The 23982-nt window shown below is 45.5% G+C and overlaps 1 protein-coding gene across 8 annotated transcripts in view; it reads left to right on the forward strand.

Moving 5' to 3' along the window:
• Nucleotides 1-23982, forward strand: part of LUC7L2 (LUC7 like 2, pre-mRNA splicing factor) — a 61687-nt gene that overhangs the window by 12227 nt on the left and 25478 nt on the right. For 3 of the 8 annotated variants that reach the window (XM_062208077.1, XM_062211022.1, XM_062209532.1), the window contains exons 2-4: nucleotides 767-837; nucleotides 2384-2478; nucleotides 19316-19414. In XM_062208077.1, the coding sequence (XP_062064061.1) occupies nucleotides 767-837; nucleotides 2384-2478; nucleotides 19316-19414 (265 nt within the window). Of the gene's footprint in view, nucleotides 1-766; nucleotides 2479-5852; nucleotides 5921-19315; nucleotides 19415-23982 lie in introns of those variants that run through there. The other 5 variants (XM_062208780.1, XM_062212426.1, XM_062210268.1 and 2 more) reach the window with 3 other exon arrangements.

Genomic DNA, 23982 nt, shown 5'->3' on the forward strand with positions numbered 1-23982 from the left:
AAATTTTTTTTTTAAAAGCTCACCAGGGCTACTCTCTGCTATGTTCATATTTGGAATTGTATTTAATTTACCACAGTGTCTTCAGGGCACATACCTTAATATTAGATTTAGGGTGATTTCTTAAGCAAAAATAGTCATCCTACTTTTTGAAATGTTTGATTAATAAAACTTCATGAATCTTGATTTTATTCTAAGGCCTGTCTTATACCCTTGAGCCATCAGTTTAACAAAGCACTAGAGTGATACTGGTGCTGCATTATCAAAAAGCTTAGATACTTGTAGCAGGGAGACTCCCAGATGTAAGGTCCCCTTGCCCCCATTTAAAACATTTTATCATTTTTTATAAAGAGCTTAACATAATTAGGGAGCAGGTTTAAAATACATTTTCTTTGGTATGTGATAGGAAGCAAAAGCCTCTAATACAGCAGTGCTGTTGTTATGTGAGTTTGTCATAGTATCATTCAAAAGGACCAGAAGCCACACTTACCTAGTCTTGAGGAAATGTAGCTTTTCTTTAAAACCCCAGTTGCAGTGACCACTTTTAGAACTCCAGCATTGGACTGTTACCTATGGTCAGTCGTATTCTACTCTGGGGTTATACTTGTTAAGTCAGTGTCAACAAATAGAACACGCTGATTTTGTTCACTTTTGTTTTCATATACAAGAATCTTTACAGTCAACATGTGCTTCTAGATGCTGTATTGAAACTGCTGGCAGTCTATTCTGTACAGACTGAACAATCTGGCCCCTTGTTTTATTTGTAAAGGTTCAATGTATCTATGCCTGCCTACTTCAGTCTGCAAGGGAGTGTCAGAAAGGCCCCGCATTCGCCGAGCCGTGAGTTATCGCTAACTTTTCAGATGTGTTAATGAATGTGCAACAAAAGCAGTTGTGTTTAAAAAGCAGAGAGGACCACCAAAATCACCTTTACACGTAGTAGCAGGCGTGGACACTAATGGGTCTCTCCACAGTGTGTCAGAGATGACCAGATAGAGACTAGCCTCTGGAAAACCTATTGTTGAACTGCTCTGGAGCTGTCAGCTTAGCTGGAAGCTTTTCTGAGAAATGTCAAATCGGAATGTTCTGTAAATCTTTTTAACCAATTTAAAACAGTTTGAACAACATCTTACCCCATCTAAAAATTATAGTGTGTATTAAACTCTTCAATATAAGACCATATGAAGGGGTAAAGTTTTAAAATTCTTTTGTTACTCGTGTGAAAATACAGAAATTCAAATGATTGAATCACTTCCTTTTTGAAAGTCTTTGTAGTGCTCCAGGCATCAGTGAGAAGTACAGAAGTCACTACAACTGTTTCTGTTACTAACACTTTTTGCTTCAGTGATTCACCAGTAGGTTTTCACTCATCAATGATGCTTTCAGTTCAAGGCTGAAATAAAACATCTACGTTTCTTAGGGCTTATCATTTTGTGTAGAAAGAGGAAACACCTATGAGTTTTTTCTTTCATTTTTCCAGAGAATCTAAGCAAAAAAAATTAACATGTATTTTGTTACTAGAGCTAGTTACCTTTCTTTTTCTTAGATTCTTTAAAGTTTTGAGTAGATAGTCATATTTGATAAGCAGATTGAATACTTCTGTTGCTTAGGTGTAATGTTTTATATGAAGACAGATTGAATTTAAGTGTACCCAGTTTGGCAGTATATAGCACAGACTACATAAAACTTGGAGGTATAGAACCCTTGGAGGCATAAAGTTAACGTTTCATTTAGGCAATGTGCCTTTGTTTGACTGGTGTGTAAGTCCTTCTTCCAGGTTTGTACACTCTTAAACACGTTATTCTACCCTCTCTAACTCCTCCCAGCAGCAAAAGGGAGACACCTCAGCTGGAACAAAATAGTGGAAGAAATGGCGTCTGGGGTTCAGTGGGGATTCGCAGTGTGTATGCAATGTTTGCAAGATTACTTTTTATGTTTTTCAATTAATGTAAATAATTAAGAAATGAATCCATGCTTAATGTCAAGAAGGGAACACTGGACACCAGTAGAAACTCTCCTGGTGGGTCTGCTGCAAGTCGCTTAACCTCTCGGGGCCTCGTCTGCACTCCAAAGGAGTTGGACTCGATAAGCTGTAAGGTCCATTCCTGCTCTACAATCCTGTGCTTTTCCGAAGTACTCTACTTACCAGAATGCATTGCTTTTCTACTTTGACTATTTGAATTTTATGTGCAGTACACATACTGCAACTGCATGTTGTCTAAAATAGTTTTTCTGTAGGAGGTTATGTAAAAAACTAATCCCTCTTGAGCTGATTTATAAATGTGTGTTTAGCCACACATGAAATGCTAGTAATAATAGGGCTCTCAGAAAATTAATACCGCCCCGTTGTCTAACCTTGAATGTTGTTAACTTTTCTATATTACAGGAGATACTACTCGCCAGCGAATCAAATTCAGTGATGACAGAGTATGCAAGAGCCATCTTCTCAACTGTTGTCCTCATGATGTTCTTTCTGGAACTGTACGTGTTAAGTCTGTTTAATTACTGATATGCTGTGAAGATGCACCAGTTGATGAAAGTGTTAATTCTTTGTCAGATTGTTAGGCAATGATCATTTTAACACTTTGTTAGAGGAAGGATTTACACCCCTGTCCTCTGTTTATTCAAGTTGAAGATTTAAATCTGCAGTAATGAGTTTTTTTCCTCAGGAGCAGTTGATAGATTTTGTTTTACTATTTCCATTCTTCAGAGCGATTGCTCGTTTACCAGAGTTCAGGAGCGTGCACTCCTCCGTCTCCTGGTTCACTCCCCACATGCCTGCCAAGGCCCTGCCTAGGCCAGTGAGCAGGGAATACAGTCGAGGTCTCCCACATGAGTGGCAAGAATCCAACTCCTTGAGTTAAGACCACTGCCACCCATGGTGTTGGAGGAGCAGGGGCTGGGGAACTTGCCCACACTTCAGTGTAGGACACAGGCATCGATGCCAGACGCTTCCCTCTGGAGCGGTTTTTCAAGGCACTTATTTTGTCTTTTTTTTTTTTTTTTTTTTTTGGACAGATAGTTAGTGAGAGAGACAGAGAGGAAGGTCTTCCTTCCGTTGGTTCACCCCCCAAATGGCCACTACGGCCGGAACTATGCCGATCCGAAGCCAGGAGCCAGGTGCTTCCTTCTGCTTTCCCATGCGAGTGCAGGCACCCAAGCACTTGGGCCATCCTCCATTGCCTTCCCGGGCCACAGCAGAGAGCTGCACTGGAAGAGGAGCAACCGGGACTAGAAACCGGTGCTCATATGGGATGCTGGCGCCGCAGGTGGAGTATTAGCCAAGTGGGCTAAGGCGCTGGCCCAAAGGCACTTATTTTGAATGCAGACATAGTTGTTACCATCTTAGATGGTACTGGTGTTTTTAGTTCAGAAATAAAGTTTGGCATTCTGTTAACCAGTAGATTGTCATGCAGAGTAGTATGCATGTTTGTTAAGGTTGATAAACGTTTCTGTTGTAGAGTCATTGAGGAAAATATGTTTAAGACAAATCTGTGCAGCTTATTTGAGAGTAGCATTGCCACCTAAAATTTTATACTGCTGACTTCTAATAGGGAAACTCAGATTGTGTGTCTGTAAGAGATATTGATTGCTTTTTTAAAAATATTAAGAGTTTAAAAATAGAAAGAGTTGCAGAGAGACAGAGAGAAAGGTCTTCCATCTGCTGGTTCGCTCCCCATATGGCCGCGATGTCACAAGCTGGGCCGATCTGAAGCCAGGAGCCAGGAGCCTCTTTGGGCACAGGGGCCCAAGCACTTGGGCCATCTTCCGATGCCTTCCCAGGCTATAGCAGAGAGCTGGATCGGAAGTGGAGCAGCCAAGTCTCGAACCAATGCCCATATGGGATGCTGATTCTGCAGGTGGTAGCTTTACTCACTATGCACAGCACCAGCACAGCGGTTTATTTTTTAAACTGATTCTGTGGGGCCTATGTTGTAGCATAGCTTGATAAAGCCATTGGCTATAACGCTGGCATCCCATATGGGTGCCAGTTTGAAACCCAGCTACTCCACTTCTGATCCAGCTCCCTGTTAATAAGCCATCCAGGCCCAAGTGTTTAGCTCCCTGCAGCCATGTAGGAGACCTGGAAGAAGCTCCTGGTTCTGCCTTGGCCCAGCCCTGGCTTTTGCAGCCATCTGGGGAGTGAACCAGCAGTTAGAAAATCTCTCTGTGTCTCTTTCCTCCCTCTTGCTGACTTTAAGTAAATTTACTTAAAATAAATACATTTCTTAAAAGTTTTATTTGGTTGAAAGACAATTACAGAGAGGTAAAGGCAAACAGAGAAAGAGAATCTTCCATCTGCTAGCTCACTCCCAAAATGGTCACAGCGGCCGGAGCTGTACTGATCTGAAGCCAGGAGCTTTGCAAGGGCCCAGTGACTTCAGCCATTCTCTGCTGCTTTCCCAGGCCATAGCAGAGAGCTGGATCAGAGGGAGGAGCAGCCGGGACTAGAACCAGTGCCCATATGGGAGGCCGGCACTGTAGGTGGTGGCGCAAATCTTTTTTTTTTTTTTTTTTTTTTTTTAGAAGAAGGAAGGCCCTGAAAATTCTTGAAATACAAGATTCTGTGAGGTAAATTATCTACAGTTTACAGATCAGAAATTAAATAATGATATTAAGTAACAACTCAAAATCATTCAGTTCTAATGATATAAAGAGACTGAACTTTAGTTTTTTTCTAATATTGCTATGTTTTTTATTATAAGTTATGTATGTCATGTTGAGAATAGAGTACTGTAGTGAGCACTCATTGACCATAGTTCATCACTAAGTCTTAACAAAAATTAACATGCCATTTTTCAAATTTTCTGATCTATAATTTTTTTTAAGGATTTATTTATTTATTTGAAAGTTACACAGAGAAGGAGAGAGAGAGAGGGAGGGAGAGAGAGGTCTTCTACCTGCGTTTCACTCTCCAAGTGGTCACAGCAGCCGGAGCCGGAGTTTTATGAGGGCTGACTGAGGATGTCACTAGACTCCAGAGTTTTAGAATGGGATGTTTAACTTGAAAACCATCTTTGCTAAGCTGGTGTTTTGGCCCAGTGGATTAATTTGCTCCTTGTGACACCAGCGTCCCTTAGGTGTGCCGGTTTATGTCTTGACCTTCTGATCAGCTCCCTGCTAATGTACCTCGGAAAGCAGCAGAAGGTGGCCCAAGTGTTTGGGCCCATGCACCCACATGGGAGACCCAGGTGAAGTTCCCGGCTCCTGGTTTCTGCCTGATCAGCCCTAACTGTTGTGACCATTTTGGGAGTGAATAGCAGTTGGAAGATACATCTTTCGCTTTCTGCCTCCCTCTTTGTAGCTCTGGCTTTCAGATAAAAACAAAAAGTCATCTTTGTGATTCCTCATAAACCTTATTATTAACTAAAAAAGAGCTATTTTTTTTTTAAAGGTTTGTTTATTTGAAAGGCACACTTAAAGAGAGTAGAGCAATAGAGACAGCTTCCATCCGTTGGTTCACACCCCAAATGGCCGCAATGGCTGGAGCTGGGCCAGTCTGAAGCCAGGAGTCAGGAGCTTCTTCTGAGCCCCTCACATGGGAGCAGGGGTCCAAGTACTTGGGGCATCTTCAACTGCTCTCCCAGGGACAGTAGTGGAGCAGCCAGGATATGAATCAGCAGTGGATCAGTAGTAGAGCAGCCAGGATATGAACTGGCACCCATATAGGATGCTGGCACCATGGGTCACAGCTTTACCCGCTACATCCCAGCACTGACCCCTAACATGGCTGTGACTGTTTTTAACAGTTGACCCTATGTATAAGTTTTTTTTGTAATTATAGCAACAGTTCCTATAGAATAAATGCTTTTCTGGGATAGAATGTTAATAGTTCACACTTTTTTTTTTTTAAGATTAATTAATTTATTTGAAAGAATGAGAGAGAGAGAAATTTTCCGTCTGCTGGTTCACTCCCCAATTGGTGAGTCTCAACAGCCAAGGCTGGACCAAGCCAAAGCCAGGATCCAGGAACTCCCATCTGGGTTTCCCATGTGGGTGGCAGGGGCCCAGGTCTGTAAGCCGACACCTGCTGTTTCCCAAGGCTCATTGGGGACCTGGATCGGCAACAGAACAGCTGGGACTACAGTATGGGATGCAGGTGTCCAAGTGGGAGTACAACTTGATGTGCTATGATGCCCGCCCCTAGTTCATATATTTACTTTCTGTTGTGTTTTTATATGTTAAAATGAAGAAAGAAAACAATGGAATTACAATGGTTGGTTTTATAATGCTTTCTTTGTTGTATAGCTAAAGGTATATGCAAACCTGAACTGTAATAAAATACTAAGGTCTCTTTGATAGTATGTAAGTAAAAGAGCCATGGAGAAGTAGAGTAAGTGGTAAGAAGTAGACCTATGCAAAATTTTCTCAACCAGCCATTAAAATACAAGTTTTCGGGGCTGGCACTGGGGTGTGGACAGTTGAGCCTACGCCGGCAGTGCCGGCATCCTGTGCAGGTGCTGGTTTGTGTCCTGGCTACTCCACTGGATTGGAACTGGGACTCAGCCAAGCATGGTGATAGAGGATGTGAACATTCCAAATGGCGTCATAACTGCTGTTCCCAATGCCTGCTATCCAGGTTGGTGTTTGGAACCCGTGTTGTTATTTATTTAAAATTCTGCATTTGGGTGGGTCAATTACTTAATAAAAGGAAGGGACCGTATTTCAGATGCTGGGGATAGAGAGCTGAACAAAACAGTCTCTGCCCTCATGAAAACTTGCATTCTTTTTTTCTTTCTAGTTTTTAAATTTTTTTAATTTGAAAGGCGGAGTTTTTATTTATTTATTTATTTATTTATTTATTTATTTATTTTTAATTTTTGACAGGCAGAATGGACAGTGAGAGAGAGAGAGACAGAGAGAAAGGTCTTCCTTTGCCGTTGGTTCACCCTCCAATGGCCGCCGCGGTAGCGCGCTGCGGCCAGCGCACCGCGCTGTTCCGATGGCAGGAGCCAGGTGCTTCTCCTGGTCTCCCATGGGGTGCAGAGCCCAAACACTTGGGCCATCCTCCACTGCACTCCCTGGCCACAGCAGAGAGCTGGCCTGGAAGAGGGGCAACCGGGACAGGATCGGTGCCCCGACCGGGACTAGAACCCGGTGTGCCGGCGCCGCAAGGCGGAGGATTAGCCTGTTGAGCCACGGCGCCGGCCAAAAGGCGGAGTTTTAAAAAGAGAAGGAGAGAGAGAGAGAACCACAAGTGAGTGAGCTGAGAGAGAGAGAGAGCCACAAGTGAGTGAGCTTCCATCTGCTGGTTCACTCCCCAAATGGCTGCAATGGCCAGAGTTGGGCTAGGCAAAAGCCAGGAGCTTCTTCCAGGTCTCCCATGTGGTGCAGAAGCTCAAGTGCTTGGTCCATCTTCCGCTGCTTTCTCAGGTGCATTAGCAGGGAAGTGGAGTAGCCAAGACTCAACCTAGGTCTTTCAGTATGGAATACGGGTGTTGCCAAGTGGCGACTTAACCACTGTGCTAAATGCTTGTGTCATTCTATTACTTTTTTTTTTTTTTTTTTTGGACAGGCAGAGTGGATAGTGAGAGAGAGAGAGAAAGGTCCTCCACTCTAGAACATGGCTAGTGTTTTGTGGTTTTGGTTTTTTTTTTTTTGTTTTTTTTTGACAGGCAGAGTGGATAGTGAGAGAGAGAGAGACAGAGAGAAAGGTCTTCCTTTTTGCCGTTGGTTCATCCTCCAATGGCCACTGCGGACGGCGCATCGTGCTGATCCGAGGCCAGGAGCCAGGTGCTTCTCCTGGTCTCCCATGCGGGTGCAGGGCCCAAGCACTTGGGCCATCCTCCACTGCCTTCCCGGGCCACAGCAGAGAGCTGGCCTGGAAGAGGGGCAACCGAGATAGAATCTGGCGCCCCAACCGGGACTAGAACCCGGTGTGCTGGCGCCACAAGACGGAGGATTAGCCTGTTAAGCCATGGCGCCGGCCTAACTCTGAGTATTTATGCCATTAGAAAATAACTTCCTGTCATTCTGAATAGTCTTAGAATCCTTCAGTTTTTTTCTTTTTGAAGATTTGTTTATTTGAAAGGTAGAGTTACCGAGAGAGAAAGGTAGAGAGACAGAGATCCTCCATCTGCTTCTTTACTCCCTAGATAGCCACAGTAGCTGGAGCTGGGCCATTCTGGAGCCAGAAGCTCCTTCTGGGTCCCCTGTGTGAGCATAGGGGCCCAAGGACTTGGGCCATCCCCTGCTACTTTCCTAGGTGCATTTAACAGGGGGTTGGATTGGAAGTAGAGCAGCTGGGACTTGAACTGGTGCCCATATGGGATGCCCTGGCTGCAGGCAGCAACCTAACTTGCTGCATCACAGTGCTGGCCCCTGGGTTTTGTTTGTTTGTTTGTTTTTAATTTATTTATTTGAAAGAGTTAGAAAGAAAGAGAGGTCTTCCATCTGCTGGTTTATTCCCCAGACAGCTGGGGCTGGGCCAGGCCAAAGCCAGGAGCCTGTCTCTTATCTGGGTGCAAGAGTCCAAGCACATTATCAGGGGGCTGGATCAGAAGGAGCAGCCAGAACAGCACCTCGGTGTGATGCTGGCGCTGCTGATGGTGGCTCGACCCGCTATGCCAAAATGCCAGCCCCGAGATGTCTTTTCTTAAAGGTGATCCAGACATTGTGTTTCAGCGTTTTGTTCTGCAAAGGAACTGGTTACTTGGTCTATCACTTCTGCCTTATTTAATTTATAATTGCTCCTGCTCTCCTCCATAATTTTTGAAGCAAATTCCAAAGATTGGTCTTATCATTGTAGCATGACTCTTGAAACAGTGTAGCTAGGAAATAGCAAATACCATTCAGTCCCAAATGAAGCAGGAGGTCTGGAAGTCATTGTCGGAGCAGATTGGCTTTCAAAGTCTAGGACTTGGTTCATATCTTAGTAATTGTTTATTACTAGGCGTTATCCTTAGTACTCTTTGAACTTCCAGATTTTTTTCAGCTATGTAAACTTAGCAAATCTGAGGCAACTAGTGAGTTCTGGGTTCTCTAAGACTGTTCATTGAAAAATGGCAGGTGCAGATCATTGAACAAAGAATAGAAGAAAAGTTGAAATATTTTTTATTATGAGGTGATTAACCACATACATTAATAAAGCATTTAGTCTTTCACTCTGACTTACAGAAATTAAGACATTTTAAAACTGTTTTTTTTTTTTTTTTTTTTACAGGCAGAGTGGATAGTGAGAGAGAGACAGAGAGAAAGGTCTTCCTTTTTGCGGTTGGTTCACCCTCCAATGGCCACTGCGGACGGCGCATCGTGCTGATCCGAAGCCAGGAGCCAGGTGCTTCTCCTGGTCTCCCATGCGGGTGCAGGGCCCAAGGATTTGGGCCATCCTCCACTGCCTTCCCGGGCCATAGCAGAGAGCTGGCCTGGAAGAGGGGCAACCGGGACAGAATCCGGCGCCCCAACCGGGACTAGAACCTGGTGTGCTGGCGCCGCAAGGCAGAGGATTAGCCTGTTAAGCCACGGCGCCGGCACAATAGTGCTTTAAAAATAAGGTGTTTTGGGGCCAGTGCTGTGACTTTCTTGGTTAATCCTCCACCTGCGACGCCAGCATCCCATATGGGCACCAGGTTCTAGTCCTGGTTGCTCCTCTTCCGGTCCAGCTCTCTGCTGTGGCCCGGGAGGGGAGTGGAGGATGGCTCAGGTGCTTGGGCCCCTGCACCCGTATGGGAGACCAGGAGGAAGCACCTGGCTCCTGGCTTCAGATCGGCGTAGCTCCCGCCATAGCGGCCATTTGGGGGGGGGTGAATCAACGGAACGAAGACCTTTCTGTCTCTTTCTCTCACTAACTCTGTCAAATAAAAAAAAAAAATAAAGTGCTTTAAAACAATACTGGTATAACTGAAACTCATACTCGGGTCTTGTTATTTCAAGCCTGTTCACATATTACGTTAGACTTAATGTTCTTAAGCTGGGTCTTGAAACAAACATTGAACTTGGATAAAAGACATTTTACAAATACAAGGAAAAGTGAAGGTGCAAGAGATGAGAATCAAAGTATAGAAAATTTGTCTTTTAGAAAGTAGTGTTAACATTGGAGCAGTAAATTGAAGGATTTTGGTGTTGGGCCAAAAGTATGTGTCTCCTCTGCTTTCTGTCTTGCTACCATGATTTTACTTTTTGTCCTACTGGTATATAGTCCCTTCTTAGTACTATTAATGTTTCTATCCTTATATTCCTTGTTATCTTCCTACTGTATCTAAATGATTATAATTTATCACTTTTTGTGTCTTTCACTTCTATTTCATTTGAGACCAAGATGGTATAAGAAAACATAATGAAAAGACAAGTGAGAATTACCATTATCATTTTTTAAAAATTTATGTATTTGAAGGCAGAGTTACAGAGAGGCAGAGGCATAGAGAGGGGAGAGACAAGTCCTCCATCCGCTGGTTTACTCCCTAGATGGTCACAATGGCTGGAGCTGTGTCGATCTGAAGCAAGGAGTTTCTTCCAGGTCTCCCGTGTGGGTGCCAAGGACTCCGGCCATCTTCCACTGCCTTCCCAGGTTATTGCAGAGAGCTGGATCAGAAGTGGAGCAGCCAGGACTCAAACCGGAACCATATGTGATGGCAGTGCTGCATACTGGGCCTTTAACCCACTGCGACACTGCGGCGGCCCCGAGGATTGTTATTTTAAACAAATTAAGCAGTATGAATAAATGGAAGAATTGAAGCTGGGTTAGATGAAAGTAGAGCTGTTTCTCTCATTTTGTAAGTGCCATAAATAATGACTGATTCTGTGGCTCAGCGAGGAAAGCTGCTATCTGGGATGTCCACATTCTGTATCAGAGGACCTGGGATTGAGTTGCACCTCTGGCTGTGGTTCAGATCCAGCTTCCTGCTGAGGCACCCCTGGGAGGCAGCCAGTGACAGCTCTGCTTTGGTCCTTGTTACCCACATGGGACCCCTGGATGGAGCTCCTGGCTCATACCTGGCCATTGCTGACATTTGGGGAGTAAACCAACAGGTGGAAGATCTCTTTTCCTGTGTGTTTTTCTCAGTTGCTCTGGCTTTGTCTTTGAAATAAATAAATATAATAAATAGGTAAAAAATAAAAATTTCCTATAATTTTCATCACAAATGGTATAATTTTTAAATTAGAATGAATTACCATTTTCTCTTTTTCCATTTTAAGCACTCTTACATGGAAAGAGAAGCAGGAGAAGCAGGGGTACCTGTCAGAGGTTTCTTAGGATGGGTACATGGTTGGTCATGGCATGGTTTTGTCATGGTTACCTCTGAGGTGGCTATGGTTATCTATGTTTGTTTTTCCTTTTATTAAATACTGCACAGTATATGGCACATTGCCAGAGTGTGTACTTAATCATGATAGTATGAACAGAGGAAAATAGGTGATTAGTGTTTAGAATCCTGAAAATTTGCCTCACTATACCTGCTGTCCTGCTAGGTCCCTGAAGGGTGAGGTAAGCGCTGAAGACGCTCAGACACCGCCCCCCCTCCTCCAGCTCGTTACGAATAGTTAGGCTGGACTGTAAAGGTGCAGTCCCACGGCTCAGGGTAGCAACAAGCTCAAGTAGTCTGCATCTTGGTGGAGAGGAACACGTGAGAACACTTTAGAAAAAGGAGTGCAGGCGCTCTGGAAAACCCAGAGGCTGAAGAGCCTCCCCTCTGAGCCCAGGCTGCCTTTGTTGGGAAGCTGCTTGACCCTGGTGGCTGTCGATGTACCCTTGCCAGTGGTTCATTCAGCAGGTTATTATTGTGCATTCCCATGTAGCATAGTAGGTAAAACAGGTCAGAGTCCTTGTCCTTGTGGGGCTTCCATTCCAGGAGGTTAATGTCCTTTGCTTTCCAGTTCACTCCCCAAGGCACACCTTCCCCTCAACCCCACTCTCACCAAAAATACACCTCTGCTATGTGGTTTGGTTGTGGTACTTTTTGTGTTCATATTGTTGTTAAGCTACATAGTTGCTTTTTTCTTTTGAGAAGTTGTAGGGTGTAAATTTAGACATAGTTCGACAGGAGGGCCGGAGAATTTGAATTGGGGATTGAGCTGTTTAGATTAAATACAGCGAGGCAAATTTGCATGTTTTGTTGAGAACAGATTGGAAACTAGTAAAGGAATAAAGATAAGGGAGAGAACTGTAAGAGAAGCAGTGGCAGTTGCTTTGAGTATTTGCTGTGAAGAGTTTTTTTCAGACTTTACATAGGATGACTTGTTAAAAGATAAGTCAGCCCTGAAACGAGAGGTGAGCGTGGTAGAGTGGAAGGGTCCTTACCTTTGGAAGCATTCTAACTGCAGTGTCAGTCGGTACTGAGCAAGTCATCTGTGCAGAGAAGGGGAAGAGAACTAGAGCAGTGCTCTGAACCCTGCACGTGAGAAACAGCGGGAGACTTAAACTCAGTCTTTGGGGAAGTAGAAGTTGGACATTTTTTTATTATGGAAAAAACTTACCCAGATGCCCGAATGGTTTGGCCCGGACTGGGTTGAGGCTCAGTGAAACTGGGTGCTAGGAACTCAATCCAGGTATCCCTCCCATTGCCTTGAACCAGGGTCTGCATTAGCAAAGCTGGAGTCAGGAGCTGCAGTGGGTACCAAACCCAGGCACTGTAGCAAGTGTTTCAGCCGCTAGTCCTAACTCTGTCCCAGGCCTGTTTTTAAAAAGCTGCCATCAGTATTATCCAGGTTGAGAACCACTATTCTGGATTGAAGGCCTTTCCAACTATGACATTTTACGTTTTATGAAATATATTGAAATATGTTGGCCTGTGAAACTAGAGCTTGTGTAAATGCATACAAATATAAAGAGTGAGGCCGGCGCCGCGGCTCAATAGGCTAATCCTCCGCCTTGCGTCGCTGGCACACCAGGTTCTAGTCCCGGTCGGGGCGCCGGATTCTGTCCCAGTTGCCCCTCTTCCAGGATAGCTCTTTGCTGTGGCCCGGGAATGCAGTGGAGGATGGCCCAAGTGCTTGGGCCCTGCACCCCATGGGAGACCACGAGAAGCACCTGGCTCCTGCCTTCGCATCAGCACGGTGCACCGGCCGCAGCGCGCCAGCCGCTGGCGGCCATTGGAGGGTGAACCAACAGCAAAGGAAGACCTTTCTCTCTGTCTCTCTCTCTCACTGTCCACTCTGCCTGTCAAAAATAAAAAAAGACTGATTAATGTTAAAACCGTCTAGTTGGTGTCACAAAGGCAGTGACAGCATTGTTTTGTCATTGACCTCTTTAATTCCTGCAATATTTTCTAGGCATTCTTTTTTTTTGACGGGCAGAGTGGATAGTGTGAGAGAGAGAGAAGGGTCTTTTTTTTTGCCGTTGGTTCACCCTCCAATGGCCGCTGCGGCCAGCACATTGCGCTGATCTGAAGCCAGGAGCCAGGTGCTTCTCCTGGTCTCCCATGCGGGTGCAGGGCCCAAGGACTTGGGCCATCCTCCACTGCCTTCCTGGGCCACAGCAGAGAGCTGGCCTGGAAGAGGGGCAACCGGGATAGAATCCGGCGCCCCAACCGGGACTAGAACCTGGTGTGCTGGCGCTGCAAGGCGGAGGATTAGCCTGTTAAGCCACGGCGCCAGCCTCTAGGCATTCTTGTCCTTGAAAGTATTTAAGGTTGTTTTCTTTTTTTATAGTTTTATTTATTTGAAAGGCAGAGTGACAGAGAGGGAGAGGGAGAGAATCTTCAGTCAGTTGATTTCACGACCCAAATGCCTACACTACCTGGGGCTGGACCACGCTGGAACCTCCTCTCACTCCTCTCCTCTCTTCTTTTCGATTTTATTTATTTGAAAGACAAGAGTTACAGAGAAAGAGAGAGATCTTCTATCTATTGGTTCACTCCCCAAATGGCTGCAATGGCTGGGACTGGGCCAGGCAAAGGCCAGGAGCCTGGAGCTTTATCTGGGCCTCCCACACGAGTGCAAGGACCCAAGGACTTCATCTGTTTTCTGCTGCTTTCCCAGGCACTTGAGCAGGGAGCTGGATTGGAAGTGGAGCAGCCAGGACTCGAATCAGTGCCCATATGTGATGCTGGCATCACAGGTGGCAGCGTTAAGATACAACGTGCCCCCTCCACATTTTGTTAAATGTTATTTAATGTGCAAGTTTAACATTGCTGCTTATCGTCACTTGAAAACTCCATATTTTTTTTTTAAGAATTATTTTTATTTGAAAGACAGTTACAGAGAGAGGTGTTCCATTCCGCTGGTTCATTCCCCAAATAACTGCAATGGCCAGAGCTGAGCTGATCCGGAGCCAGGAGCCCGGAACTTCTTCCAGGTCTCCCAAGCGCGCGCAGGGGCCCAGGGACTTGGGCCATCTTCTATTGCTTTCATAGGCCATAGCAGAGAGCTGAATCGGAAGAGGAGCAGCTGGGACTTGAACTGGCGCCCATGTGGGATGCCAGCACTGCAGGCTGGGTCTTCAACCCACTGTGCCACAACACCAGCCCCAAAACCTCCATGTTTGTTAAACCGTAGACTGATGAATGAGGACAAGCATTGGGGCTTAGGAAAAAACATCTCAGCATGCTCAGTGCAGTACAGTACCGTACTAATGGGTGACCTCCTTATTTCCTAAGGGATGACGGCAGGGAACTGTTCATATACACGTCCCCAGTTACTTCTTAATGTACATGAGAGCGGAGTATCACATAGTCTCAGAGGAGAAACTGCTTTTCAAAAACAATCATAGGGGCATGTGTTTGGCTTTAGCATCCACATTGGATTGTGTGAGTTCAATACCCAGCGCCTGACTCCAGGTATCTACTAATGCAGACCCTCGGAGTCAGTGTGATGCTTCAAGAGATGGAGTTTTTCCAAATGTGTGAGAGGCCTGGGTCAATTCCCAGCTCTTGGCTTTGGCTCCAGCCCAGCCCTTGCCATTTCAGGCGTTTGCAGAGTGAACCAGTGGATGGGAGTGCACTCATGCATTCTCTGTCTCAAAACAACAGTAACAAAGTCACAGAATCTCAGTGTTGGATAATACCTGAAAGCCTGGTGGTTGATGCTTTTTCCCCTCTCAATATCTTAAATAAATGGTTGTGAAAACTAAACTTTTTGCTTATTTGGGAAATTAACAAGCTCTGAGCAAACTCCTTCCATCTTTGGAAAGCTCTGATTGTTATAGAAGTAGTTCCTTGAGAAAGTTAAAATTTAACTCTGGAGTTGTTTGTGGGTCATAACAAAGCAAATCTATTTCTGCTTCTTAATCAAAAGTTCTTCAGTTGATTGGTGGGTTTGTTCACACTTTGTCAACCTTTTCTTCCTCTCATCTAACACTTTTGTCCTTAGCTTTTTAAAAAATTTTTAAAGATTTATTTATTTTTTTAATCTTTTTTTTTTTTTTTTTTTTTTTTTTTTTGACAGGCAGAGTGGACAGTGTGAGAGAGAGACAGAGAGAAAGGTCTTCCTTTTTGCCGTTGGTTCACCCTCCAATGGCCGCTGCAGTCTGTGCATCGCACTGATCCGAAGCCAGGAGCCAGGTGCTTCTCCTGGTCTCCCATGCGGGTGCAGGGCCCAAGGACTTGGGCCATCCTCCACTGCCTTCCCGGGCCACAGCAGAGAGCTGGCCTGGAAGAGGGGCAACCGGGATAGAATCTGTCGCCCCAACCGGGACTAGAACCCGGTGTGCCGGCGCCGCAAGGCGGAGGATTAGTCTGTTAAGCCACGGCGCCGGCCAAGATTTATTTATTTATTTGAAAGGCAGAGTTACAGAGAGGCAGAGCGTGCTGCAGCGGCCGGAGCTGGGCTAATCAGGAGCCAGGAGCTTCTTCCATGTCTTCCACATGGGCGCAGGGGCCCAAGTCCTTGGGCCATTTTCTGCTGCTTTCCCAGGCCACAGCAGAGAGCTAGACTGGAAGAGGAGCAGCTGGGACCATATGGGATGCCAGCACTGCAAGCAGTGGCTTTACCTGCTATGCCACAGCACCGGCCCCTGTCCTTCGCTTTTAAAAAAAATACTGGTTTTCAGAGACATTATCTAATTTATTCATAACCCCCTTTAAAGTAAATTGGCACACAGAATTTTTTATTTCCATGGCTGTGTTTTTTGTTTGTTTGTTTGTTTGTTTTTTAAATTTTTTGACAGGCAGAGTGGACAGAGAGAGAGAAAGGTCTTTCCTTTTTCCGCTGGTTCACTTGCCAGTGGCCGCTGCGGCCAGCAGCACTCCCCGGGCCACAGAAGAGAGCTGGACAGGAAGAGGAGCAACCGGGACAGAACCGGCGCCCCGACCAGGACTAGAATCTGGTGTGCCGGCGCTGCAGGCAGAGGATTAGCCTATTGAGCCACAGCGCTAGCCGGCTGTGTTTTTTAATTATATATTATTCAAATTTTATTTGAAATAGGGGAGAGCGAGAGTGAGCAAGTTTCCATGCAGTAGTTCACTCCCCAAATGCTCAGAACAGCCAGGACTAGGCCAGGATCAGGAACTCCTGGGTCTTCCACACAGGTGGCAGAGACACAGCTGCTGAGCTGTTAGCTGATGCCTCGTGGAGTGCTTATGAGCTGGCAGCTAGATATGAAGTGGGGCAGCCAGAAATCACACCAGTGGGGGCCCCAACTGGTAACCTAACCACTATGCCAACTCCTTCCAGAGTCTGTTTTTTGAAGGGCATGTATAAAACCATCCTTTAGTGGAGATACCTCACTTTGTTCATGCTGTATTCCCTTTAAATTAGTCTTAGATCTCATAGGTTTATCTCATTCATGCCACAGTGTAACCCTTGTTCTTGATGAGTTCTTTTTTAAGGTTAATTTTTATTTATATGAAAGAGTTAGGAGAAAAAGGGAGAGATGGAAATAGATATCTTCCATTCAGTTGTTCACTTGCCAGATGGCCATGACGGGCTGGGCCAATCCAAGTCTCCCACATAGGCACAAGTAATTGGGCCATCATCTGCTGCTTTCCCAGGTGCATTAGCAGGCAGCTGGATCGGAAGTGGAGCAGCTGGGACTAAAACTAGCACCATATGGGATGCCATGTTGCATGCAGTGGCTTGACCTGCTCACCTCAACATGGCTCCCCTTGAGAAGTTTCATATTTGTCGAGTTCTTTGTTACTTCCTATTTTGGTAAATTTGTTTACATAGTTATATAACTATAAGATTTCGTATTTATTTAAAATCTTATCTGGTCTGTTAATCCTCTTGAATCTTGATCCCGTGAATTGACCATCTTTTTTACTTGGAGATATTGTACACAATTGATGATCATATATCCTTTGTTTTATATATAACCAGGTTGTTGGCAAAGGAATTAAATAGGCACTTATTTCTAGATACTCTATAAAAAGCTGAGGCTCAGTCTTGTGTGCTATAGATTTTCTGTCCCTGTCATTAACAGTTGTGTGTATATATGTATTTATTTATTTATTTATTTTGACAGAGTGGATAGTGAGAGAGAGAGAGAGAGAGAGAGAGACAGAAAGGTCTTCCTTTGCCGTTGGTTCACCCTCCAATGGCCGCCGCGGCCGGCGCACCGTGCTGATCCAAAGGCAGGAGCCAGGTGCTTCTCCTGGTCTCCCATGGGGTGCAAGGCCCAAGGACTTGGGCCATCCTCCACTGCACTCCCGGGCCATAGCAAAGAGCTGGCCTGGAAGAGGGGCAACTGGGACAGAATCCGGCGCCCCAACCAGGACTAGAACCTGGTGTGCCGGCGCCGCAAGGCAGAGGATTAGCCTGTTGAGCTACGGCGCCGGCGGATTTGGGCCATTTTAATACTGCTTTCCTAGGCCATAGCAGAGAGCTGGATTGCAAGTGGAGCTGCCGGGTCTCAAACTGGTACTCTTATGGGTTGCTGGCACTGCAGGCGGCAGCTTTACACGCCACAGTGCTGGCCCCAATTTATTTATTTTGAAAGGCAGAGTTGAGAGAGGGGTAGAGATAGAGAAAGAGATCTTCAGTTTACTGGTTCACTCCCCAAATGGCTGTGGTGACCAGAACTGGGCCAGGTTGAAGCCAGGAGCCAGGAACCCCAGCCAGATCTCCCCGATGAGTGGCACGCGCTCAGGCACTTGAACTGTTTTCTACTGCCGCTTTTCATGCGTTACTAGGTATCTGGATTGGAAGTAGAACAGCTAGGATTTGAACAGGTGCTCCAGTGTGGAACGTGGGCACGAGGGCCAGCTGTCCCACAGTGCTGGCTATTTTGAAAGGCGGAACAACAGGGAGATTGAAAAGGGAGAAGGTAATTTTCATGTGCTAGTTCATTCCCCAGATGGCCACAGCGGCCAAAAACTCCATCTGGGTCTCTGGCATTGGGTGGCAGAGCCCAAGAAGGTGGAACATCTCTGACCACCTTCATAGGCTCATTAGCTAGTAGCTGAGTTGGAAGTGGCCTCCAGCCAGCGCTCTGATGTGAGATATGGACATCCTCTGTGGCAGCTTAATGTGCTTGAGCACAAAACCAGCCCTCAGAAAAAAAGCTGAGCAGTTTTGCAGATAGATGTAAAAGTGGTGAACTTTTAAGCTTTGTCTGTTAAATGAGAAATGCATTTCATTAAGTAATGCTTTATTCTGAATTGCAAGTTAGAGTATTTTTCCTAATACATGCTTATCATAAGTGGGGATAGATCCATATTCTTTGTGGACTTGTACTGGGTCTTATTAACAGATTATGTCTTTTTTACTTCACACGGAGTCGTCTTTGGGAACTAAGAACCTTTTCTGGATTCTGAAAGCATTTCCTTTTTTTTTTTTTTTAATAAGATTTTATTTATTTACTTATTTGAGAGGTGGAGTTAGAGAGGAGAGAGACAAAGAGAAAGGACTTTCATCTGCTGGTTCACTCCACAAATGGCCACAGTGGCTAGAGCTGGGATGATCTAAAGCTAGGAGCCAGGAGCTTCTTCAAGGTTTCCCACATGGGTGCAGGGTCCCAAGCACTTGGGCCATCTTCACTGCCCTCCCATGCCGTAAGCAGAGGGCTGGATTAGAAGAGCAGCAGCTAGAGCTTGACCGGTATCCATATGGGATGCTGGTGCCACAGGTGGATGCTTAGCCTACTGTGCCACAGCACTGGCCCCGTTTGTTCCTAAGTACACAAGTGGTTGCTGTTACCATCTGTTTGTTGGTAGAGAGATTGGAGCTCTTTTTCTGGTACCATGTTCTGTACTTGTCCATGAAATTTTATAGTTAATATTATAAAGAAGCATCTTTATGGTATGGAGCCATTTGGGGAATAAACCAGCAGATGGAAGATAGCTCATTCTTTCTCTGTAATTACTACTTCCTGTAAATAAAATAATTTTTAAGAGACATCAGTATAACTTTATATTCTGAAGAGAATTGTTGCTTGTTTAGTGAGTATTTGAAAAGCGTGTTTCTTTTGAAATCATTAAAATAGTCTGTCTTGTTTTCCCTGCAGAGAATGGATCTTGGCGAATGTCTGAAAGTCCACGACCTGGCTTTAAGAGCAGATTATGAAATTGCATCCAAAGAACAGGATTTTTTCTTTGAGCTTGATGTATGTGGTTTTGCTTTAATGGATTGTATTATTTTAGTATCAAAGCAATTTGAATATTGATTTATACTTGTGTCCCGTTAAAAGAGTAAAGCTTGTAGTAAATTATCCACTTTGTATTTATACAAAAAGCATTGCTTAAGTATAATTATGTACTTTCTTGGCAACACTTCTTAATATATGAGACTTGGTATTATAAGAAAATGTGTAAAAGTCATGTAATTGATGTTATTTTGGAAATTAAGCATAGTCTTCCCTATAAAGTGGTAATGATTAAGGAAAAATCAGTTTAAGCAACTAATTTCTAGTATACAACGGGCCCTTTCTTCAGTAATTTACTGAAATTGTACATTTATATTTACTTGTATCTGTATATGTTTATCTCTCCCACACACAGACACATACTCTTAGGGTGTGGTAAGGACATTAGAGTTTTGTTTTGTTTTGTTTTTTTTAATTAATTTGTTTATTTGAAATTCAGAGTTGTACAGAGAGAGGAGAGGCAGAGGGGGGGGGGGGTCTTCCATCCGCTTGTTCACTCCCCAACTGGCCGCAGCGGCAGGAGCTGCTCCGATCTGAAGCCAGGAGCCTGGAGCTTCTTCCGGGTTTCCCACGTGTGTGCTGGGACCCAAGGACCTGGGCCATCATCTGCTTCCCAGGGCTAGGGTGTTAACCTGTTGCACCACAGTGCTGGCCCCAGGACATTAATTTTAAGATAAAACAAACAGAAGAAATAGAAGATGACATTTCAGTGAAACTGTTTTTTTGGGTATAGTATAATAATCAGCATTACATAAAATACACTGCTGACTGTAAACGTTACAACCACTGGGCCACTGTGTAGATGACTGCAATGGCCAGGGCTAGACCAGGTCAAAGCCAGAAGTTTCTGGCAGGTAGCCCATGTGGGCCCAGGGGCCCAAGCGCATAGGCCATCCTCTGCTGCCCTGCCAGGCCACAGCAGAGAGCTGGATTGGAAGTGGAGCAGTGAGACTTGAGCCAGCCCCACTTGGATTGCAGCCCACCCACTGTGCCGCAGGGCCCACCTCCACCTCCCCTTCTTGTTAGCAGCCAGGTGGTGCATGCGTTCAGTTTTGCAAGACAAGGAGGTAAAGTCCTCCCGGCTATACTGCTCTGAAAGTTTGCAATGGAAATTGGAATCTTTTTTTTTTTTTTTTAAGACTTATTGGAAAGGCAGAGAGAGAATGACAGATAGACAGACACAGTGAGGTCTTCCATCTGCTGGTTTCACTCCTCAAATGGCCGCAACGGCCAGAGCTCGGCCAGACCGAAACTAGGAGCCAGGAGCTTCTTCCAGGTCTCCCATGTGGGTGTAGGGACCCAAGCATTTGGGCCAGCTTTGCTGCTTTCCCTGTAGCATTAGTGGGGAGCTGGATTGGAAGTGGAACAGCCAGGACTTGAACTGGTGCCCATATAGGCTGGCAGCATCCCAGGCAGCAGCTTAATCCATTGTACCACAGTGGCGGCCTAGATTTTAGAATTAAATTTTTTTTAAATTGTCATTTTATTTGAGAGGCAAACGAGAGATGGAGAGACATCTTCTGTTCACTTGTTTGCCATTGGTCCAAGCTGAAGTCCGAAGTCCTTAACTTAATTTGAGTCTTCCATGTGGGAGACTGGGATCTGAGTATTTGTGGGATCCTCTGCTGTTGTCAGGTGTGCATTGACACAAAGCTGGTTTGGAAGTAGTGGAGTTGGGACTTGAGGCAAACACACTGATAGGGCATGCAGGTGGCTCAAGCGGTGACTACTGTTGCATCAACCGCCTGCCTGCCGTTTTCCCCTGGTACAGTGCATAGTCATTTTCACACACTGACCTTGTATATACTAAATACCTCAAAATAGAGTAGTTGTGCCAAGGAATAATTTAATAAATATTTTTAAGTTGCTTTTAAGAATTACCAATTTATACTTCCCCCAATAATGTATGACATTATCTATTTCTCTGTCGTCGTATAACATCAGTCATTTTTAAAAAAGAGTGACAGACACAGAGACAGATCTTAGGGTAGGTGAAACTGAAACTGGTGCTCTGATGTGGGAGAGGGCATCCCTAACGGTGTCTTAACCCACTGTGCCACAATGCCTGCCCTGTCAAGACTTCTTTAGATACCTTGGATAGCTGAAATATTTGGGATTTGCTTTAAAAATTTAATTTATTTATTTGAAAGGCTGAATTAAAGAGAGATAAGGAGAGGGACGGAGGGAGAAAGAGAGAGCGCGCGAGCAAGAGCGCTTCTGTTCTTTGCTTGACTCCTGAAATCGTGGACCAGGCCAAAGCCAGGAGCTTCATCCAAGTTTCCCATGTGGATAGTACTCTTTTTTTTTTTATTATTATTTTTTTATTTTTTTTTTTTATTTACTTGAAAGAGTTACACAGAGAGAGAAGGAGAGGCAGAGAGAGAGAGGGGTCTTCCATCTGCGAGTTCACTCCCCAGTTGACCACAACGGCCAGAGCTGCACCGATCCGAAAACAGGGGCCAGGAGCTTCTTCCAAGTCTCCCACATGGGTGCAGAGAGCTGGATCAGAAGATTGGAAGTGGAGCAGCCGGGATAGAACCGGTGCTCATATGGGATGTCGGTACTGCATGCGGCGGCCTTACGCACTAGGCCGCAGCACCAGCCCTGTAATTTTTGAAAGGCAGAGTGGACAGTGTGAGAGAGAGACAGAGAGAAAGGTCTTCCTTTGCCATTGGTTCACCCTCCAGTAGCTGCCACGACCGGTGCGCTGCGGCCGGAGCACCGCACTGATCCGAAGCCAGGAGCCAGGTGTTTATCCTGGTCTCCCATGGGGTGCAGGGCCCAAGCACTTGGGCCATCCTCCACTGCCTTCCCGGGCCACAGCAGAGAGCTGTCCTGGAAGAGGGGCAACCGGGACTAGAACCCAGTGTGCTGGCGCCGCTAGGCGGAGGATTAGCCTGTTGAGCCATGGCGCTGGCCCTGTTTGGTTTTTAAGTGTACTTTTATTTATTTATTTTGACAGGCAGAGTGGATAGTGAGAGAGAGACAGAGAGAAAGGTCTTCCTTTTTGCCGTTGGTTCACCCTCCAGTGGCCGTTGCGGCCAGCGCATTGCGCTGATCCAAAGCCAGGAGCCAAGTGCTTCTCCTGGTCTCCCATGGGGTGCAGGGCCCAAGCACTTGGGCCATCCTCCACTGCCTTCCCGGGCCATAGCAGAGAGCTGGCCTGGAAGAGGGGCAACCGGGACAGAATCCGGCGCCCCAACCGGGACTAGAACCCGGTGTGCTGGCGCCGCAAGGCGGAGGATTAGCCTGTTTAACCACAGCGCCGGCTAAGATTTTTTTTTTTTTTAAGATTTTATTTATTTATTTGAAAGAGTTACACAGAGAGAGAGAGATAGAGGTCTTCCATCCGATGGTGCACTTCCCAATTGGCCGCAATGGCCGGAGCTGGGAGCCTCTTCCTGGTCTCCCACGTGGGCGAAGGTGCCCAAGGACTTGTGCCATCTTCTGCTTTCCCAGGCCACAGCAGAGAGCTGTGAAAAAGGAGCAGGCAGAGCTTGAACTGGCACCCATATAGGATGCCGGTGCTTCAGGCCAGGGCATTAACCTACTGCGCCACACCTCCGGCCCCTCTTTTTTTTTTTAAACATTTTATTTCATTGAAAGGCAAGATGACAGATAAACTGGGTGGGGAGAAGGAGAGAGAGAGAATCTTCATTTGTTCATTCCCAAATGACTGCAGTGGTCGAGTTTGGTCTGGGCAGAGCCACGTGGGTGGCAGGGCCCAGGTGTTTGGGCTGTCTTCCCCTGCTTTCCCAGGCACATTAGCAGAGAGCTGGATTGGCAGTGGAGTCGCTGAGACCCTAACTAGTGCTCTGATTTGGGATGCTGGTGACCCACGTAGTGGCTTAACCCAATGAACCACAATTCCAGCTCTAGTACTTTACTAATTGATGTGTGCTATTTACATATTAGGGAAAGTAGTCCTTTCCCTCAGACCTATTTTGCAGATATTTTTTCCTATTTTACTTTTCTTTCGTTGGTTTTTGGTCTTATAGAATATTATTATTAAAGTTAGGTTTCTTGTCATTCTTTGAAGGGATGGGTATTTAGTGGTTAAGATGGTGGCAATACCACCATCATATATCTGATTACTTTTTCAGAAATAGTTGTTAGTACACTTTAATTCACTGGCTTGTTTTGCAAATGCCCAAAACAGCCCACACTTGACCAAAGTTTGGAGCTGGGGGACAGTCCAGGTATCCATATGTGTGGCAGGAACCCAGCCAATCTGGCCATCACCACTTCTCCTAGGGTCAGTACCTACTCTGGAACCCCAGGACTCCCAACATGGGGTGAAGAGATCTTAGTCAGCATCTTAACTACTAAGCTGGATACCTGGCCCTGATTGCTTTCTTAGAACTGATTCCTGGAAATCGGATTACCAAGTCAAAGATCAAAGGTTTTTGATGAGAGCACCTTGGGGTTGTCCTGTGCCACAGCAGGTTAAGCTGCCGTTTGCAATGCCAGGGTGCCACACTGGAGTGCTGATTGGAGTCCTAGCAGCTCTGCTCGCAGTCCAGCTTCCT

The sequence above is a fragment of the Lepus europaeus genome, chromosome 1 (assembly GCF_033115175.1).
Source record: "Lepus europaeus isolate LE1 chromosome 1, mLepTim1.pri, whole genome shotgun sequence".
Classification (NCBI taxonomy): Eukaryota; Metazoa; Chordata; class Mammalia; order Lagomorpha; family Leporidae; genus Lepus; species Lepus europaeus.